This window comes from Barbatula barbatula (genome assembly GCF_947034865.1).
Source record: "Barbatula barbatula genome assembly, chromosome: 21".
In the NCBI taxonomy this organism is placed as follows: domain Eukaryota; kingdom Metazoa; phylum Chordata; class Actinopteri; order Cypriniformes; family Nemacheilidae; genus Barbatula; species Barbatula barbatula.
In genome coordinates, this window is record NC_136784.1 from 7,578,846 (window position 1) to 7,599,155 (window position 20,310).

General features: G+C 38.0%; 1 protein-coding gene across 1 annotated transcript in view; it reads left to right on the forward strand.

Moving 5' to 3' along the window:
* The window catches only part of csmd3b (CUB and Sushi multiple domains 3b), a gene marked incomplete at both ends in the record, with an annotated part of 310,902 nt that overhangs the window by 22,207 nt on the left and 268,385 nt on the right, over window positions 1-20,310 (forward strand). The window contains one exon of the mRNA XM_079485065.1: window positions 18,696-18,918. Coding sequence (XP_079341191.1) covers window positions 18,696-18,918 — 223 coding nt within the window. The remainder of the gene's footprint in view (window positions 1-18,695; window positions 18,919-20,310) is intronic.

Sequence of the window (20,310 nt, forward strand, 5' to 3'; positions counted from 1 at the left end):
TGTAAATGGAACGTCTGTAATAATATGAAGCATGTTTCCCAATCATTACAAGAAGCAGAACTGGAAAAGCATTTGGAAGTAATGTAGTTTCATTTCCTGCCTTGTCGGTTTTAATAATCTATTCAAAGCAAAGTCAATGTGAGTGAAGGTTCCATGTGTAATAGTTGGTTTTTGTGCCACACACACCAAAAGGGAGTTTTATAATCGGGCCTTTCATATTTAAGACTTGTGCGTGCACAAGTAACAACATTTTTACACTTCAACTTTTATATTTTTCGTATATAAATTATGCAGGATTAGCACTGTCCACAGACATATCCCGAACCACTCAAACCGAACAAGACGTGATGTGTTTCAGAGCATCGTGGTGTAGCCTTGTGTAAAACCTTCATTATCATCCTCTTTTCTAGCTATTTGAAGTGTCAAGTGTTAGAACCGGCAGCTACTTAACAACTTCTAATTGAACAATTACCTTTTATTCAGAGTTCAGTACCTCATAGGCAGCTCTGATCCATGTTCATCATTTGCTTCTGCATAATTCCTTCTGATAGAGGCACATAAACTCTCACATTTTGGAATCTATTCTTAAGCTTTTTGGAAATATTTTTGCTTAATGTTCCATAATGCTGCTTTATAAATCTTGTTTCAATACTTTTGTGCCTTCTTGAATATCGCTCAACCAAACGTGCACAACACACTGTTAACATCATTAGGACACACAACAGATTGCTACGCTTGGGAGATATCGTGTCATGGTGATTTAACTGGCCTTGGGTTGTTTTAGATCTGGCTTGCCGGGAGATAAGTCTGGATTCTGCGACACTGCACAAGCAGACAACACCGTGACAACTCTGCGTGTGCATCTGTGTATGCGTGTTTGCATACACAGATGCATATGAAGATCCCCATATGTACTGCATGTGTTTGTTTGTCTGTAAACATGCTCTAGTCAATGCCAAGCTGATTTGTACACACAAGATAAAAGCAAGATGAAGAAATTTAGTTTAGCAATGTCTCCTCCTGTACTTAGCTTCTTTAAAGCAAGCGAGGACAGGCTCTCTCATGCACTAAACGCATGGATGCATGTCACACAGAATGATGCACTTCCACTCAATTTAACTTGAGGCTTTCTCCTCTGTTGACTTAGACGGAAAAAGTTGTGCCGTAATGAAAGCAGTTAAATCATAATTTCATGCTAAATAATGACTGCTCGTATGCACTACTTGTTTGCTTTGCAGCAATGAATTTGTAGCATAAAGCCTTTACGGAATAGGCTATAGGTAGCATGGCATTAGTTAGCTTCACGGAACAAGACGCATAAGGATCAAGCACTATAATTATTCTGTGAAATTTGTGACACCAATCGCTTACAAAAATGCAGACAGCTGAAATGTTCAGTCGATGCTGTTGTCTCTTAAATGAGATACCAGTTTCACACTCAAAGTAAACGAAATGGAAATGAGCTCCCGGGCTTTCCCATCCTAAACACTTGATGTTTTTGAATTCGCTTGTTCTTTTCTGCGATGGTTGCTACGGCTTTTCTTTGACTTTAGCTCTCAAACCTTTAACACTATACAACCTTTAATCCAGATACGGCATCAAAGCAACCCTTAGCCGTGCCTTGTATTCTTTTCACCAACTGAACCCCCCTCCGCTAAAATAATTTAAACAGTGTTTACAACGGTATTCATTATGTTAGTTTATGTATGGTGTTACACAATGGGCTAATTGCAGGAGAACACAATAAAACATGAACTGCACATGCTAAATACCATCGATACAACTGCTTAGCTGTTGTAATAATTATACAAGAGACATTAGTCTTTGATGGCGGCCGTTTCTGTAATCTTCTGATCTAAAAGAAAGGGTCAAACAAAGAAATAATGAAACAGCTGTTGTTGTTGTTATTAATTTATTTATTTTAGACTGATAATGAGGTAGAGGCTCTTTTGTGCTAATATATGCAAGGAATTAGCTGCCAAAGGCTTGACAACCAAAAAAATAGGCCCTCTTCTAAATCCAAGCTTTCGTGAGGAGCTTTAGTGGGAAACCAAAGAATCAAGAGCTTTGACTGGCTCTCTAGTACAATGCTTTAGTCAAAATGTGCTATAGTGAGTTAGCATTTAGATGTTAGTGTAACATTTATGACTATTCTCTCCTAAATAATGGTTAGTCACAAGGTATTTGCTCATTGGGTCCATCTTCACACCTAAAATATTGTCAGAGTCTTTTATATTGAAAAGTTTCGTTTTAGTTGTTTCCTGCATTCGTTGTGATGTTGTTCATACTTCAATGCAATACATATTTATATGGCATTTTCTGTGTTGATAATCTGTGGGATTCTACGGAATGGATTTAAGTATTGTAAGACGTATTAAACTTCCCTGATCGCACTTCGTAGCTGAAAGAAAATTATTCAACATTTAAAAAATATTTTATATTTTACACCACATGCTGTTCCTCAAAAGAATTTGGAAGCCAAAAGCTTCATTTTGACATGATGTCACGAACAACAACTTTGGTAATGCCACTACGATTATTTAAACAATTGATCAACTATTAACGAGAAAAAACGTTTAGTGAATACCTGTCGCCTTCACAATCTGTACAATGATTGGAAGGCTTAAAGGGACAAATCTCTCTAGTATGTCCATTTTTCAAAAAATTGCATCAGCATCATATGCATGCATGCAGTTTTAGTTATTGCAATTCAAGGGTCATAACTGCTTAAACCTAAATGCATCATTCAATAGTATTACATTCTAAAGTGAATGTCGTAACATTCGCTACTCTGCGTTCGCTTGAAAAGTAAAATGTTAACGTAGTAAAGTCTACATATCGTTCCCAATGAACGTATTGTTTGGTGTAAAACATGTTGAACATTAACGGTTCCTTAAATGAACAGCTGTTTCCTCACAAAAGCGTTTTATTCGTCTCTTCCATTGACATCCATAAAAAAACACCCTCTGGTCTCCTTTCCTGCGTACCGGCGTTTGCATTAGCCGTTACACGTTTTTAGTTAAAGGTTGCAGGCTTTCCTTCTAAAAGGTCTTTGCTGTCATCTGAATGTTTTAGAAAACACGCTGTTGAGTTCCTGGTTCGAAATGCTCTGATTGGTGAAGCTAAGACAGTCTTTTGTGATTGGTCTTTTGTGATGTCTTGCCCATTACCCTTTTTTTGTATTATTGAAAACGATATTTCGGAAAAGGAAAAGAACTTGGAGCGTTGCCACGTGGTAGATGTTGCTTATGCTCAAACAGCTATACGACTCACTAACTAAATTTGAAGAAGTAAAATTCCATCAGACCTCCTATTTAAACCATAAACATCCATTGATCTTAGATCCACCCCATCTTCAATGCAGTTCAATTATTGTTGTTTTAGATGTAGTTTGACTTATTTGATCTCACCAGTGTTATGGTCAATGGAAGTTTATGTAATATTTTCTTCAAAGCAGCTGCAGTTAGATTTCTGAAACTCTCGTGAAGATGGGTGTGGAATATGTTATGCTCAGATCAAAATGATTCATTCTGTCCGTGTAAACAAAACAATTATCAGCAAACTTTCAAATTTCAAAACGGTCAACTGTGGCTCATAAATGTAATAAAAAAAGTTTAAATGTCTTATTGCCATTGTTTTTCAAGGGCTCTGCTGTGAACCATTAAAGACACAATTGAAAAACAGAAAATAAGATGTTGTACTGCGCCCATTACAAAAGCCAATGAAAAGTCTTCACTTCCCATTGCAATTGCATGCAATGACAGATAATTGGGCTGGTTTTACCATGAGGAAGATAAGATTCAGTTCCACCTCATTTCTCCAGATCTCTTTTATTTTTGTGTTAGTGTTTACATCATGTCCTTTCCCTTTCTCCCTCTCACTTTCCGCTTTGCTCCCATTCTTTATAATGCACAAGCCTAACGGCACAGCCTGTGGTTACCATAGTAACCAGAGTAGGAGCTTGTGTCGTATGTGGCAAGGATTCTCCTTGCACTTTGTCACTCACTTGTGTTTCATGAATTGAAAATGCTACGTTTAATATACAAAGTTTGATATGGGAGCTACTTTGAAGTGTCTTTGAATGTCCATCTGATCAGGACTTCATATCCACCTGTTCTTCTAAAATGTGTTCGTGTGATATGCATGATAAGAGCTTTAAGATCTGCCTTGCCAGATCCTTTCATCAAACCACATTCATTAAAGCAATCTGGTGCAATGTGTTCATAACATTAGGAAGGATTTGCAACATAAAATGCTTGCATGGACCAAACATGACTGGATAGAGCTGTTTGTTAGCATTTCCATTCAGTGAATCATCTACCAGCAGGGGTTAGTCATCCTAACAGGCCAAACCTTGACCTCTTGCCCAAAATTGTTTAATTTTACAGTCTATACATCACAGCAAATTAAAACGTAGGCTATGCTTGTTTTCTCTCATTAAATAGCATGTGTAAAAAGTATATTCAGTCATATACTGAATTTTGACCTTCAGGGAATATTTAATATTTGAGCTGAGTTGGATATTTTATATAATTCATAAACTGTGGAGTCACCTTCTGTATGTCTCAGGCGTATAAAAGATGAACTGGGAAAATGGACCATTCTGTTTCATGGCTGGCCTTTCTGAGAAAAAGCACAGATGGACGGTGCCCTCTGGATTTTGAAAGCCTCTCCAAGCCTAGATCAGTCACACACACACACACACACACACACACACACACAAAGGCTAAGAGCCTTTTGGTGTGTGCACACCCACTCAGCTGATGTTATATATATGTATATATATATGCATGGATGTGGATATATAAAGGCAGAGAAGGCTATATGAATAATACAGGCATAGGTGTGGGAGTCGAGAGCAGTGTCGAGTGAGCACAGACAATATTTTTAGGTGCTAGATGGAATCAGTTCACGGCACAAAAGGTATGTGATGAAAAGCGTGAATATTTGCTTTCGTAAAGAACAGCTCCATGAATATCGAGGGCTTTTTCACACCATCTCATGGTGTCAAATCCCTCACAATCAAAGACTTGCTCAGTCCTTAAAATCTCTCATATCATCAGCGCCTCGCTGTGACAGACCTATACTCACAGACCTGCTCTGCTCTCAGCCTAGTGAGGCCTGTTCTCCAACGTCTAACATACGTTAGTCACTGTGGAGAAGGAGCAACAATAGCCTCATACCATGTTAATATGTCAGTTAGATTTCAGGCTCTGCAGATGTGATATTACAGAATGTTACGGACATGCAGAAGGGCTGAAATGATTGACGCATGGCTGTTTAGTCATGTGTATTGTAGACCGTGTGCTGGTGAGTGTGATGTAGTCTGAAGAAAACATGATTTTACATGATATTGGTGTGTGTGTGTGCGTGTGTGTGTGCGTGTGTGTTGCTGTCGATTGGCTGTAACTAAACACCTTGATGCACTGACTGTCGAATTGCTATTTGTCCGACTTTATTTTAACCTAATTCCATTGGTATAATCTGGATAATTGTAGATAAAAGTAGTTTTATTTTGGATTAATGAAAGTTCTTGTATTCAGAACATAGAAATATGTAACTTTACAGGGGAAAACTATTATTTTACGGTTTAACTTAATTAAAAAAATTTACAGTGAAAACTTTGGTTATAATATTGACGTTTTTTGTGGTTTACATGGAAACGATTACAAAATAATTTCAAATGTTTGATCGCCAATATGCTGCTCTTGTGTAAACAAACAGTCACACAAGTAGAAAACGTTGTCGTGTAAATGGCCCTATAGACCAGCGATTCGCTTTTGACGATGGTATCGCAAACCAGGGTGTAAAGCAGGGCTGTTCTGCATGATGCTCGAAACCTCATGGTCTAACTGTAAGTAATAGTTTTGTCAACTCTCTCAGGTCTGCTATCATGATGCTCATGGTGTTTTTCTCAATGGGGTTCCGCCATTTGCAGGCCCTCCCCTGAAGCAGCAGTAATTGAGCAGGATCAAAGAGCAAATGCAGCTGTGTCCAATGAAACTCTTGCTAATGGCCCCTTTAAACAGCCAGAGAAACATTCGCCAGATTTAAGTACAAAGCAACATCCACCATAGTTTTTAGGTGACCATGTCTATAATTTGTTCATCTCTTAGTACAAAGAATCTGCCGTACCCCTCTGCAAGGAGAAGCAGCCTGGGGGTGTTATCTTGGAGATCAGCTGGGATTTTAGCAAAGGATGGGGGCGAAGGCAGAAATGTTGCCTCCTAATTGGCAATGCTCCGATGGTCTCCTCAGACTCTAGCTTATAGTAGAGAATGCATCAGTGAGCGCATGAATCGTGATATGTCTGTTTTTTGACTAATGTTATATGTTAAAAGTGTTTTATTGCATGAGGATAGTTGGCTCTTATATGCCACATAAAAAAATAATAGTTGTAAGTTTGGATGCCATGGCTAATTCACGATAAAGTACAACTAAGACCAAGCTACTTTTAGCAGGATTGGATAGCAAAAAGACTGGTATGAGTGTCATCTGAGGCTAAAACTTAAAAGGATAGATCACTCAAAAAAGAAATTCTGTGAAACACAAAATATGATATTTTAAGAAATGTCGTTTGGTTACCGACGTGCTTCAAAATATATTTAGGGTTCTTCAGAAGAAAGTCAATCCTACTGGAATGACACGAGGGAGAGTAAATCAAAAAATAATTTTAATGTGGGGTAAACTATCCCTTAATAAAATGTGGCTATTCATCACAGCGTTCAGAACCATTAACTGAATTCTGCTGCTGTGTAGACATATGATGCCTTCAAATCAGTTTTCATAACAGCTCAGACTTTGCTTCCTTTTCATTTGATGTCTCAGATGTTGAGTAAATGGCGGCAGGCTGATGTTACCGTCTTCACAGGACTAAATGTGATTTCCAGCATGGAGGTTTGTGGAAGTGAGTGACTCAGATGTAGAAGTCACAGTTACCCCTCTTCATTATCTTTTTTTATTTATTTGTCTTTCTCAGACAGAGATACGAAGCGTTTTAGACCTTGACACGGCCATTTCAAAACACTTCACACCTCTTTTTTCACTACACTGTTGTTGTTGGGCAACTTAATTTTATTGCAGTCGGCTATTTTGAAGCAGCTGAGCATTTCTGCCTATTGATTTTCTTTGTGTGGGACCTCTGCCCACCCAAATAGTTTTAATTATGTAATCTACAGCGTTGTGATTTATTCATGCTCGCGTTGCCTGAGGCATATGCGGGGGGTTCTTGGCATAAAATGCAGTTTCCTGAAATTCACGTTATATACTGTAGCAGGGCTGCACGTAAACTTTTTTGCATATAGCACTGGCGCTACAGAGTTTTTAAAGTTTTGAAGCACAGGCCAAACAGTTGTAGCACAAGTATAAAACGTCAGTTGTCATCATTAAAAAATATGCAGGTGCAGTTCATCACATGAACTGACAAATTCGCAGGTAACTGATAAATGACATTAATGTTACATACAGATGAATAAATGGTCATTTATAGTTTACCTTGTTACACACAGCTCTGTCTAATGCACCTGCCAAACTGTATCGCATGCTTGCTACACTGGTAAATGTATTCTTAGCACAGACTGATTTTTTCATAGCACGTGCAACATATTGTCGCACTGTACAGCCCTGGGTAACAATATATACGGCAACAACAATTCTCTGGAGACATTAACTATAGATTCCATATACTTTGGATGTGGATGTAGTCCAGATGTAGACCATATTTTACACTAGGGGTTTCTACATTGGATGTAAGGTCAGAAGGGGTTACGCGAGGGAGTGAATATCCGATGCTGTAAAGCACACTTGCTCAAGATGGTGCAGTAGGGCAAAGAAGAGGGAATTGAGTTGGTACAGGTGCTTTGTCTCCGGTTTTGTTAAAGATGGAGCGCAGCTGTGTCCCTTGCAATCTTCAAGTAGCACCTGGAGCTCCTCTGTAAGCATTTGATCCACAACACTGTCAACCTCAAGCCACTTTATATACTCTCTATACTGTAACATCAGAAAGAAAATGCATGGTTTGCGGTTGTTCCCTTACAGTTGCATCTGTGCACTAGTTTGTACTTTTCCAGCCAACTATGGAAATATTGCAGCACTTCTAATTTTATTCCGTCTGTAGGATGAATTGCATCTGTTGTAGTGTTACTCGGTTGCTCTGATAAAAATGTAAATGCAAGTCGCTGTCTCGCTACTTGTGTTTCTGTGAGGTTTTTATCTCGCATTTAAACATTTGTCATGCATTCTCAAAGTGAGAGATCCTTTCAACCCAATGATAAAAAAATTAGCGTTGTAACCAACAGCTATAACCATCGTGGCCCTGAGCTTGTCGCTAAAGGGATCGTACGCATTTAAGGTTAATTAGAAGTGTAATTTTATGTAATATTATTATTCAAAGGCTGAGTCATTGAGTGTAGGCTGTGGATGTAAAGGTCCCTGGTTAAAGGAACAGTTCACCCAAAAATGAAGATTCTGTCATCATTTACTCATCCTCAGGTTGTTCCAAACTTGTAAGATGTTTGTTGTTCTGCTGAACAATGGAAGAATGTTTGTAACCAAACATAGTAGACCATAGTAGATTCTTTCCTATGATGGTAGTAAATAGTGCCCAGAACTGTTTGCTTACAAACATAATTCCAAATATCTTCTTTTGTGTTCAAACGAACAAAGACATGTATACAGATTTAGAAGAACTTGAGGGTGAGTAAATGATCACAGAATTTGTCTCTTGAAATCCTGAGTTTCAGCACCAGAAACCTGTCAGATGTTGTTTATTGTGGATGGGGTGAAATGGTGGTTCAGATTTAGGGTTTATAACGGACGGTTGCTTGTATAATTCTCACAAGGGGCAATCTATGAGCCATTACTATTTTGCCCATGAGCAAGGCACTCAACCCTAGTTTGCTTCAGCCTTCAGGTGTCTCTGTAACACATTTATGGTGCCCGGTTTTATGGCGACATCAGGTGAAAGTTGTGACTGGATGGTGAAAGAAATGAGGCAAGAAAAAACTCTGCAGGCTCTGTTCGTGCGACGGTAAATAAATGTTCTGTTCTACAGCAGCCAGCTGCCTCTCCTTCATCCTCTTCGCAGTTTCCAGATCTCCAGTTTTAAGTGTTTCTGAGATGGCATTATTGAAGCAATTGACCAATTCTGAGACACTGAGACAAAACTGTCTGGGAGAGTACAGACTGATAACTGAGTACGTAAAAGATGCTGTTAGAGATCTATCTGTCGAGAAAGAGGGGAGAGGGAAATGATAACACAACAGAGGTGAAAGGCCAAGAGGATCTGTGAAACATCAGGAGTCAAGCAATCTGTTGCCTGGAATGAAAGTCTAAATGAAGTGGGTGGCTGAACTAAGATGACAGGGCCCACGTTTTAACCACAGGGCAAGTTTGGACTTTTTAGGACTTGCTTAATATAGCATTTCTAAATAATTCAAATAAGGATTCGAATCAGATTGAACTCGCAGTCCTACAGACATTTTTTATGTTGGCATAGACGGCAATAATGAAGAATATCATATTAAATGGTTCCAGGTGGCTCGATGGAACCAGATACCAATTGACTCATTGCATCATTTATTTATTTTTTAAAAACCTTCTACAGACATTGTGAAAATATCGACATCATGAATTCTTTTGGCCTTGATGGTCTTGTATTGACGTTCTGACACCATGACAGCACTATGTCAGACCTATAAATATGTTATGAATCATCATCTGGAACGCAGTAGGTGTCCATTAAGTTTCAAACGATACAATTGTTTATTATTATTTAATTTTTCTGTCTTTTGTTGTGAAGTATTTCATCTACTTGCTCTATTCTATTTCCATTCCTGGTATGTAATTTTTGGGGTGGAATTTTCTAGCAAATGTAACCATACACCCGTCCTCTCGCTTCAATAATAAAAAATAATTACTATGAAAATTAAGAACGTGGCCCTCGGATTCGCTTTGTTGATTTCCCTTCCCATAATCACCACAATCCCAGACAGAACTGTTTTCTCTGTCACGGAAGACAAGTTGTGTAGGATTAGGATTGTGATTATTACAAAGCCTTCCATTGCTAATGAGCCAGTGTCAACTACCACCCTGTGACAGAGAGTGTATGTTTTTGTGTGTGTGAGAGAGGGAGGCAGAGAGACACCGAGACAGGCTGATGAGTGTGTGACTGTGAACAGGCTGATTAAAGCAAGTGCGATGTGTGTTTGCTGTGTAACTGCGTGTGTGTGTGTTTGAGAGACAGCTGGAGGGCTTTGCGTGGGTTATTAAAGGACCGAGAAGCCATCAGCATTGATCGGCTCCTCCAAGAGGACCCGACATGTAACCGATGCCCCTTTAATTAATCCTCATCACCCATGCCCAGCACAGACACATACACACTAAGAAAGATATGCAGTGAATTGGAAAGGGTGCTTTGAAGTATTGGTGTGTCCTCTCTCTCACTGCGACATCAGCCCGAGATGTGAAGCGAGCAGCGTTGTATCAGTGATTAAATGTTGTTGAGCATCAGATAAACTAGGAAGGACCGGAAGATGAAGTGCCTGAGGTAAAATGTGGTAAATTATTGAAATGTTTTGCTCGGTTACCTTAAATCACCCTATTTACAGCTGAACTTTGTCATTTTTTGTGCAGATGACCAAATGGCATTGGACAAAAATAGTAGAATCTTGCATACAGGTTTTACTGAATATGCGCTTCCAATCTGCCATTGTTTTGACAAACGAACCCCGCCTCACATTCAAGCTAAAGGTTGCTGATCAGAACGCTGAAATAAAGCTTGAAGAGAAACCATCATGTTGGTAGAAAAATCGATTCTTTAATCGATAATTTCCCCAAAAAAATTAAATTCTGTCATCATTTATTCACCCTGTTGACATTTTGTACCCGTATGACTTTCTATCTTCTGCAGAGCACAATAGAAGATACTTTGAAGAATGTTGGTAACAAACCATGACGGTACCCATTCCCTTCTATTGTATGGGCACAAAACCAATGCAAGTGAAGGGGTCTATTGACAAAAGGGCGAGTTTTCAGACAAACTTTTGGGTGAACCGTCTGCATATAAAGCCTGGATAAGACAAAGTATTGATGTATTTAATGCTTGAAAGTCTGGTGCTATGCATAGCTTTAATTTTATGTTATGTCTTGGTTATTGGTCTTGGTCATTTAAACCATTATTGTGATTAATTGCATGCGCTAAATGCGTGACCCACAACATGCGTTCGCTCTTAACTCGTCCGACAGGTAACGTCTAATCCCAACAATTATCATTCAACAAACAGTGCTCAGGTCTACCAGACAGACGTGATATATGACGATTTTTCGCCTCACCTTAACACTCCAATGGTGGTATCTGACCTGTGATTGACAGTTTGATCGCTTCTCCACTGTCTCTGTCTCCCTTTCAATTTCAGCTCATGCTAACAACATGCCCTCTGAGGGAGTTCTTTAGTCATCATTCTCGCTCTCTCAGTCTCGCTCAAATGGCAAATGGCCTTTTCGTGTTTGAAGACAGCAAGGGCTTAATGCATGCTATAGATTACTAAGGGCCTACTTTGTTTCGCAGTGACATGTGTCAGTGTAGATTGCGTGCTGGTGTGAGAGGGGATGAGTGGTGATGACGGCAACACTGGACAACTGTCAGCGACGCTCATGGGACACAATTATGCTGAGCTACTGGAAGGGACCAAAAAAGACAGTGTTTTTTTGAGTTGGAAGTGAAATGAAAATGTTGGGGTTGAGTTTGAGAATGCTGTTAGCGGAAATGGACATGTTGGACAAAAGAATTTGCATAGCTTCACAAAACGTCACAACACATCTGTAATCAGAATAATTTAATGCACTTAAATCAATTGAAAAAATATATTGAATAAATTAGACCATTTTAAAAAAACACATTGAAACAAATAAATGCATAAATAACTCATAAGTTATAATAAACTTGCTATAAAATATGGCATTAGATTGAATAATTGTGTTTTTTTTAATAATGAATGTTTTTTTGACATTGCATCCAATATGGCATGAATTTGATTTGTCACTTTCACCCATTAAGGTGATCATCGCATGATAATAAATCAACCCATCATCCTTGGTTTTAATCATTGCATTTTAATTCTTAATTCTTTGGTTTTAATCGTTGCATTTTAATTCTAAATTCCCTTCTTCAATTCACATTCATCAGCTGAATCGCTTCTGTGTGTAAAGGCAGAATAGTTCACATCCTGGTAGGAGATCAAGGCTGGTATGAAAACAACCGTGCGCTTTTCATTCCGGCACAAAAACACAGCTCATTTCCCTAACAAAATGTACATGCATGCATGACTTCCTCAATTACATCCAGCTTCTCTCTGAACGGGAGGAGACCGTCCCTGCAGGCTTTTAACTGTGTTTCATGCACGCCACCCTTATCCATCTTCAACCTTCAGGTTGATTTTCAATGTTTTCTCTTGCCTTCAAAGTCTCCCTTCTGAATCATAGATCCTACCTTGAGGATACTGCTGTCAGATTAGAAAGTCATTACAAAGACAGAAGGCCATGTCCCCATTCAGTGAGGTCAGGATTCCCATGAAATCTGAGTGTCAGCTAGGTGTGAGCCATAAGATTGGGTTGCTGATGATTCCTGACAGTTATACAGTACCATACCATGACCATCGTTCTTCTACCAAGGACTGGTAGATGCATATTAAACAGATATAAGACAAAACAGTCAACATTTTTAAGCGGTGCTTTTACCTGGATGTTAAAATTGTGGGTTCATTTGATCCGTCTGTTAGATTCTCTGTTGAAGTTTCTCTATTTATGCTTAACTGGAGCCAAAGCTGTTTTGGTAAATCCATATTCGTGTTCATAGTTTTACAGACAATTAAACATGTCTGTTTTTATATAGGGTTGAAAGTGTTTACGCTGTCTCAAAATCTTGTGTGCGGTCATGAAAAGTCAACAAGATCAAAAACAATAAGCAAATGATGCAATCTGCTTCCTGAGAAGGCCTTTGTTTTGAGCCGATGCCTAAAAAAGTATTAGCAGGCAGTCAGCTCGCTAGATTTTTAGACAAACCTTTAAATCTCTCCACAGTCATTCTTGCTCATTCTAATAGGAGCAATTGTTTCAGATCTGCTGAGAATTCAAAGGATGAAATGGGAGAAAATATATTCCTTTCATCTAACCCTTCCTGTTAAGAAGACTTTGTCATTAGGGAGTACAGTTTAATAATTCATTAAAAGAAAAGCCTCGCTTCCTTTAGATATCTCATTTTATCTGCATTCAAGATTTCTTGGAGGTTTAATAATAATCTGGTATGCAACTCTTGTGGCAAGTCAAATTAGATTTTCTTTATATGGATTTTAGAATGCATACAGTTTCACAAGTAACTATAACACTATGCTCTCACTATTATCCCATTTTCTATGCATTTAAATAGAAAATAGTAATGTGTGTTTTGGAAGATTGTGTCAACACAAACAACTGAACACATTGCTCCTGCTTAACTCTGAATTTGACTCAACATACGACCTGGATTCGAGTTGAATTGATCCCCACCCTGCTTTTTTCTATTCAAGTTGACTTGAAAAATACTAAATATAAATGCTATAATAAATCCTCTCGCAATGAGTCAAAACAGAAATCAGGCTGATTCGGATCGATATACAGTATACAGCTAGCTCTTGGCTAAAGAGGTCTTGGCTTAAGCTCGGCCTCCTGCCAAAATGAGCTTGATCCTTTCTTTCTTTTTAAATCCAGAGTCTTGCCAGGCTACTCAGCTGCACTGTCAAGGTTAAAAAAGATGTGGTGTGGAAATGCTGACCCAGGTGGTGCCTGCCTTTTTTATAAATATGGCGTGGCAGGAGGAAGCACAAGTACTGTAAAATACAGAGAAACAGGGTGGCCAGATGCCAAAGTTAAAACGAGGCCCGAACCAGTGCCAGCAGAACCTGAGCGGGAGGAGAAAGGAAGCACATGGGATTGGTTTACCACTTCGCCTCACACATCAGTTATCAGCACGCACGTCTGCGTAGTGTCAGGATCAACAAACAGCTTGAGGAGAGAGGCTAAGAGAGACAAGCTTCTGTCTAGGCAATGTTATTACAACAAAAGCAATTAGCAAAGTGTGACGACAATAAGCAGAAAGTGGTAAACACTTGGGAAAACACAGCGCTTTCCATAGGAATAGGATACCATTTTATTTTCCATTACTGTTTTAAACCAATAAGGGCACAAATGTCATGTTCTTTGGACTATTGGATGTGTTTGATTTACCCAAAAAATGAAAATTCTGTCATCATTTACTAATCCTCTTGTAATTTCAAACACAAACGAAGATACAACGGCGCTACCCATTGACTTGCATTGGTTTTGTGTCCGTAGAATAGAAGTCAATGGGTACCATCGTTGTTCGGTTACCAGCATTCTTCAAAATATCATCTTTGGTATGCTGCAGAAGAAAGAAAGAGATACAGGTTTGAAATGCAATGTGGTTAATCGATGACGGAACTTTTATCTTGCTAACATAATATTTAGCTGTCTTCTACGTTGTAAACCTCATAAGGTGTTTTTACTTCATAGTGAGAAAAAAAGAAGCTTCATTCAGTCTGTTCGAACTTTCAGCCCTGTGACCAGAATGTGATCAAACTTTCAGTCCTGTTACCAACATAATTTATAAGGATAACCTTTCTTTATGCATTTATTTTTTATTTATAAACACGTATTTACAGACAGGCTATCACTTCTTTAAAACCGACATTTTCTAAATAGCTAGCTTTCACTCAGCGATAGCTTTAGGCCAAACCCTGCTACTTTTTGTCATCATGGGAGATTTGGAGGGGAAAAGAAAAGTAGAGAAAGAGACGGATTTCAGTATTGAATTGTTGCATGAGGTCCCTTGTTCTATTATTCAGTTCTCCGCTTCAGAGATGTTTCGCCGCAATGCTTAATTCAAAGCACAATCTGCTTCAACCTTTGATACTTTCTCCTGTGAGACTGAGGATTGCAGCGTAATGTCCATCTGCATCAAATAAGCAAAGCATGAATTTCATAATTCATTTATAATAATCATTATTAAAAATATTTCACCAAATGTTTGGATATGTGGCCTTTTATTTGAAATGGAATTGTTTGATAATCTTTGGCTATTTTAATTTGAGTGTGGGCACTTCAAACCTACACCATGCCAAAGTTTTAATTTGCTTTTTGATCACTGAGGTTGCGTGACGTTTGCTTGAGTCAAGATTTCAGTGGCTTTTGAAGAAGCTTAAAATCCTCTCGCTGCCTATACAACAGAAATCACCAGGAAACTTTCTAGATTGTTCCCTCAAGCCGGACTATATGCTCGGCATTAAACTGAAAAAAAACACGTAACGCTGACGATGGGAAGAAGTGGTCAGAAGATTAAGCGATTCTTAGCGTTAAGCAGATGATCACCTTGGCAATTGTAAAGAGAATTAAATCCCCGGAAACACTTAGGTAGCGCTCTGATTTATTTTCTGTAGTGCTCGAGTTGTTTTAAGTGTAGGTGTCTTAAGTCCACAGATCTAACGCTGCTATACGTTTCCTATACTACGTTAATTAGAGCCTTCGGGGGAAAAGTAGAGAGATAATACTAAATCTTAATTAGCTGGGTTTTTTCATCATGGCAATGTCAGTTTGTTTTATAAGCAGCTCCAAATGCTGTGCCATTTTAGCCTGAGAATAAGGTGGAGTTAAATCTCTGTTTTAATCTTGTTACTTAAGTAAGGGTGGGAACCGGACAATCTTTTAGCTCAGCGTTCCATCACGGAGGACAAGGTGCATTTGCTTGCAACAAACGAGATTTATTACTTCATCAATGGAGAACTATCTCTCTGTGTCTAACGTTGGCTTGTCTTTAACCTGCATTTCTCTCAAAGCTAATCTTAGCACAGAGACTCGCGTTTGTGTTGTTATGGTTCCCTGAAGACTAACACTGTGTCTGCACAGGACACGACTGGCGCGACACGACAAACACATTGAGAATAAGCAGATTTTGTGTTGCGTCAGTGTGGACAAAATGTTCAATTATAATGGGTTCTAATGCGTTCTATTGTGTTTTATCGTGTCGTGTCGCGCAACATCTAGTGTAGACACGGTCTGATGTTTAGGGATCAATATTCTAGAAAATATTACTTAAATGTCGTTGTTAAGGATAAATACCATAGGCCATTCAGTTTGAGATATTTGAAATTGAGTTTGTGGTACAGCTGTGTAGTTTATTTAATCCTCCAGTGAGGTAGAAGGACTTATTATGTTATAATAAAGTTAAATCATCAGAAAAAGGTTTGCTAACTCACTGTTCAATGGATATTTCACCTAAAAATGAAAATGCTGTCATCATTTATTTACCCTCTTTGCATTTTCAAACCTGTATTCTGAATACAAAATTTGATATTTTGAAGAATGTTTGTAACGGCGTTACCCCTTCACTTGCATTGGTTTTGCGTATGTACAATACAAGTGAATGGGTACCACCGTTGTTGGGTTTACCAACATTCTTCAAAATATCTTATTTTGTGTTCTGCAGAAGAAAGTAAGTCATAACGGTTATAAATGACATGAACATGAGTTAATGACAGAAAGGTGTATCCCTTTAACTCATGATGCCGTACACGTTCTGTCTCTGTCTATATTTTGGTACTTAATAATAATAAAAAGTGCAGTTTTTTATTTGTTATCCTACATATTTTTTGATGATGACAAAATAAAGCATACTTGTAATTTACTTACATTCAATGTAGTACTTGTTGCAAACAAGATCAACGAAACTCATGGTGCTTTAGTGCCGAACCTGTCATTTAGTAACAATTGTAAATGAATAAAAAGCAATATTTCCCCACGAACCCCTTGGACCTTCTTTAACCCACTCCAAAACCCATAATATTATACATTGCATGTGATAAGTGTGGCATTCTTATTGCATCGTAAACACAACTACCGCAGTATCAGTAAATGCCACTTCACGCCAAATTACAGGTCTTTGCATATATTTTCGGTGTTTTATTACATTGATTTACTGATGGTTTGCTTGTACTGTATGCATGCATAAAAATGTGCCTCTAGCCTATAGAGTCACAGAACACACGGTTGGGCAAACAGATTAAACCAGCTAAGTGATTTAGAAAGCCGGAATGTGTAAATTGTAAATGAATGTGCAAATGAACTTATACTTATATATATATTTTCCTTTTTACACTCCTTGGTGACCACATTGGTGCTAATTTCTCATGGCAGCTTATGGTGCAATTAGAGCCTGAAGGACCTCCACCCATCACACCAAATCAGTGACGGGCCACTGAACAGTCAGCAGCGGCAGGGAGCAGATATTGCTCATGCCCTAGGTTCTGAAAAGAGATAATAACTGGATGTGACAAAAAAGAAGAGAATCAAAGTTGCTGTAAAGATTACTATGGTAAAAGCTAAATATAAAAAAAGAATAATGCTGGAGAATATTATAGCTCAGGAGTTATTCAGGGCATGGGCTAGGGATTTTGAATGCAGTATAAATGTGGTTCATAGCGGCCACGTTACCACAAATACACCAAATGATGGTCCCGGTTCAACGTTGATTAGATCTGAACAGACTTTGCCTTCCAAACAGATGTTATCAGCGCAGGTTTTGTGTCGTAATACCTGATGTAACTGCCTTGCTTGATTCATTAGTTATCAGATTGGATACAGGGAATTGGGCCGCATGAGCCGTTCTTGTGTTGAATTCATGGGTGCGGGAAGGTAAAATGCTAGTTCATCTGAGACCAACTGAGATCAATTCCATTCACAATGTGGCAATAAATTTCAACTTACAATGCTCAATGGGGTACTAACACATTGCTTAGCGCCTGCCATGTACAACGTCAAACGCACAGATGTTTTCTATGGGACCAGAGCTGTGAACCAAGGATTTAACTCTAAATAACAATTGTTATATTAATGTTTTTTGTGATCATAAAATAGATTTTACCACGAAGAGCATCTCCTTAAAAGCGTGTTTTTTTAAGATTGAAAGTAATGAATGCAAATCGTATGTGGAAAACCGGAAGACAGATTGCGTAGTTCTGATTTGCGTTCTGTGAGAAATGAAATCTCTTGGATTGTCCTGTTTGATTTAAGTCCAGACCGGTGTAAATTAACGTAGATTTTTTTACTAGCAGTTTTGGCATGCTGAGTGTGATTGTGACCACCTGCTGAGTCTCTGTGTTAGACATGATGGCTGTGTCTCTGTGTTACCAGTGATATTTTAGTGTTCATGAACAGGTGTTTATGGCGTTATATGAAATTTATTACGACATCTATTGTTGTATAATATTTTACGAAAATAGACCGCATTGCTCTGGGTACTGTAATGTGCTCAATAGGTCTCATAATAAAGTGTATACTGTATATGTGAGCTGAGAAATTATCATGCAAAATTAAAAAGCGATTCACAGCAGGTGTAAGCACACATACAGTATTTCTTCTTTGCCTTATTCTTATTTTGTTAAAAATCTAATCTTTTTATAATCTTCCAATAGGGTTTTTTAACACTTAATCATTCTAGTTTCTCTAGAAGTGTCTCTATTTTTTATGTGTGTGACTGTGAATTTGACCCCATACAACTTATTGAATATTGGAATATTAACTTATGCACAAATACACAATGTTTTTAAATGAGATTCAGATTTTAACATTGCTCTCTCTTTCTTTCACAGGTTTCATACATACATGTGGTGGAACATTAAAAGGGAGAAATGGGACCATTGAAAGTCCTGGTTTTCCATATGGATATCAGAATGGGGCAAACTGTACGTGGGTTATTGTAGCAGAGGAGGGCAACCGGATTCAAATAGTGTTTCAGTCATTCGCGGTGGAGGAGGACTATGACTTTTTATCACTCTATGATGGACACCCACACCCAGCAAACTTCAGGACGAGGTGGGTGCTGGGTTTAATAAATATATTGTATTTATATGTTGATTTCTATATATGTGTACACAAAGCCTCATTATATGTATAGAGAGTTGTAAAAATATACAGATATATACAAACATATATGGTTATAAAAGGATGGATATATTAGATATGAATATAGTTTATGGTTTATGTCTGTAGACACGATTGTATGGCTGCTTGATGCCAGATGAAATGACTGCCAAGAATTCTCCCTTAATACTTAGACACAGAAAAAATAAAGCAATTTTTCTGGCTTGTCCTTTTTTTATGTGGTTCACATTTTTTTCAGCCAAACAAAGCTACATACATTCAAATGATTTCCTTTTAATCCTTTTAACCCTTAAATTTGAGTAACTGCATACATTAGGCTTTAATAACTTCTAGATAGTCGGTTGTATAAAAGGGTTATTGACAACTTCTTTGGTTAAATTGTTCGTCATTAATGTGTATGTCTATGGTGTTATAGAAAGCTAATGGTCAAAACCACAATAAAAACATCAGATAATACTTTTTAAAGCACATGGTTCTTTCGGGAGTTGGTTGCATTTCAGTGTGGAACAAATGACATGAAATGATGTACCAGGAGATTTTGCCTCTTCAGCAATGAACAGATGTGTTTTCTTGTTCAAGTTGTGCACTTGCATCACCAAGGTTATAGGATCGATTCCCAGGGAATGCACATACTGTTAAAATATATAGCTTGTCATTTTTGATCAAGTCAAAAATGTGAATGTTAACATCGCTTCCACCCACCCTCTCAACCTATGTGAAGGCATACATTTATGTGATACATTTGAATCACCTTCTACCATCACTTGTTTATTGAGAAATAAATGTTATCGGAATTTGACCAATGCAGTTACTTGCAATGAAAGATATAGAATTTAAGTCCCATACCGATGCGTTTATTTATAGGCAGCAATAGATACTATTTAAACAAAGTGAAAAAAGTGACAGATGTTATTGACACTAAGTGAAAATAGCAGCATTTCTTAGCGAAATGCTATTTACACTAACTGAAAACAAGCTGTATTTTCTTTGGATTAATAAGAAATAGTAATCAGATGTTATTGGTACTTATAAATAGTGGCAGATAATGTTACCGTTTGCACCTCAGTGTTGTTGTGCATTAAACTTTGCAATTAAAATATGCAATAATAAAATAATTTTATTTATACCAATTATTAGAATGATGGCAACTTATTGAGATATTACTTTACCCTAAAAATGAATTTTACGTCTTAAATCAGTTTATTGAGAATAAATGCTTTTATGATCTGTAATGTGAAATGTTAAAGAGCGTTTTCAGCAAGAGGTGGATTAGAGCCCAAAGCTATACTGGCTGACGCCTTACGCCACTGGAGTGCTGTCTGA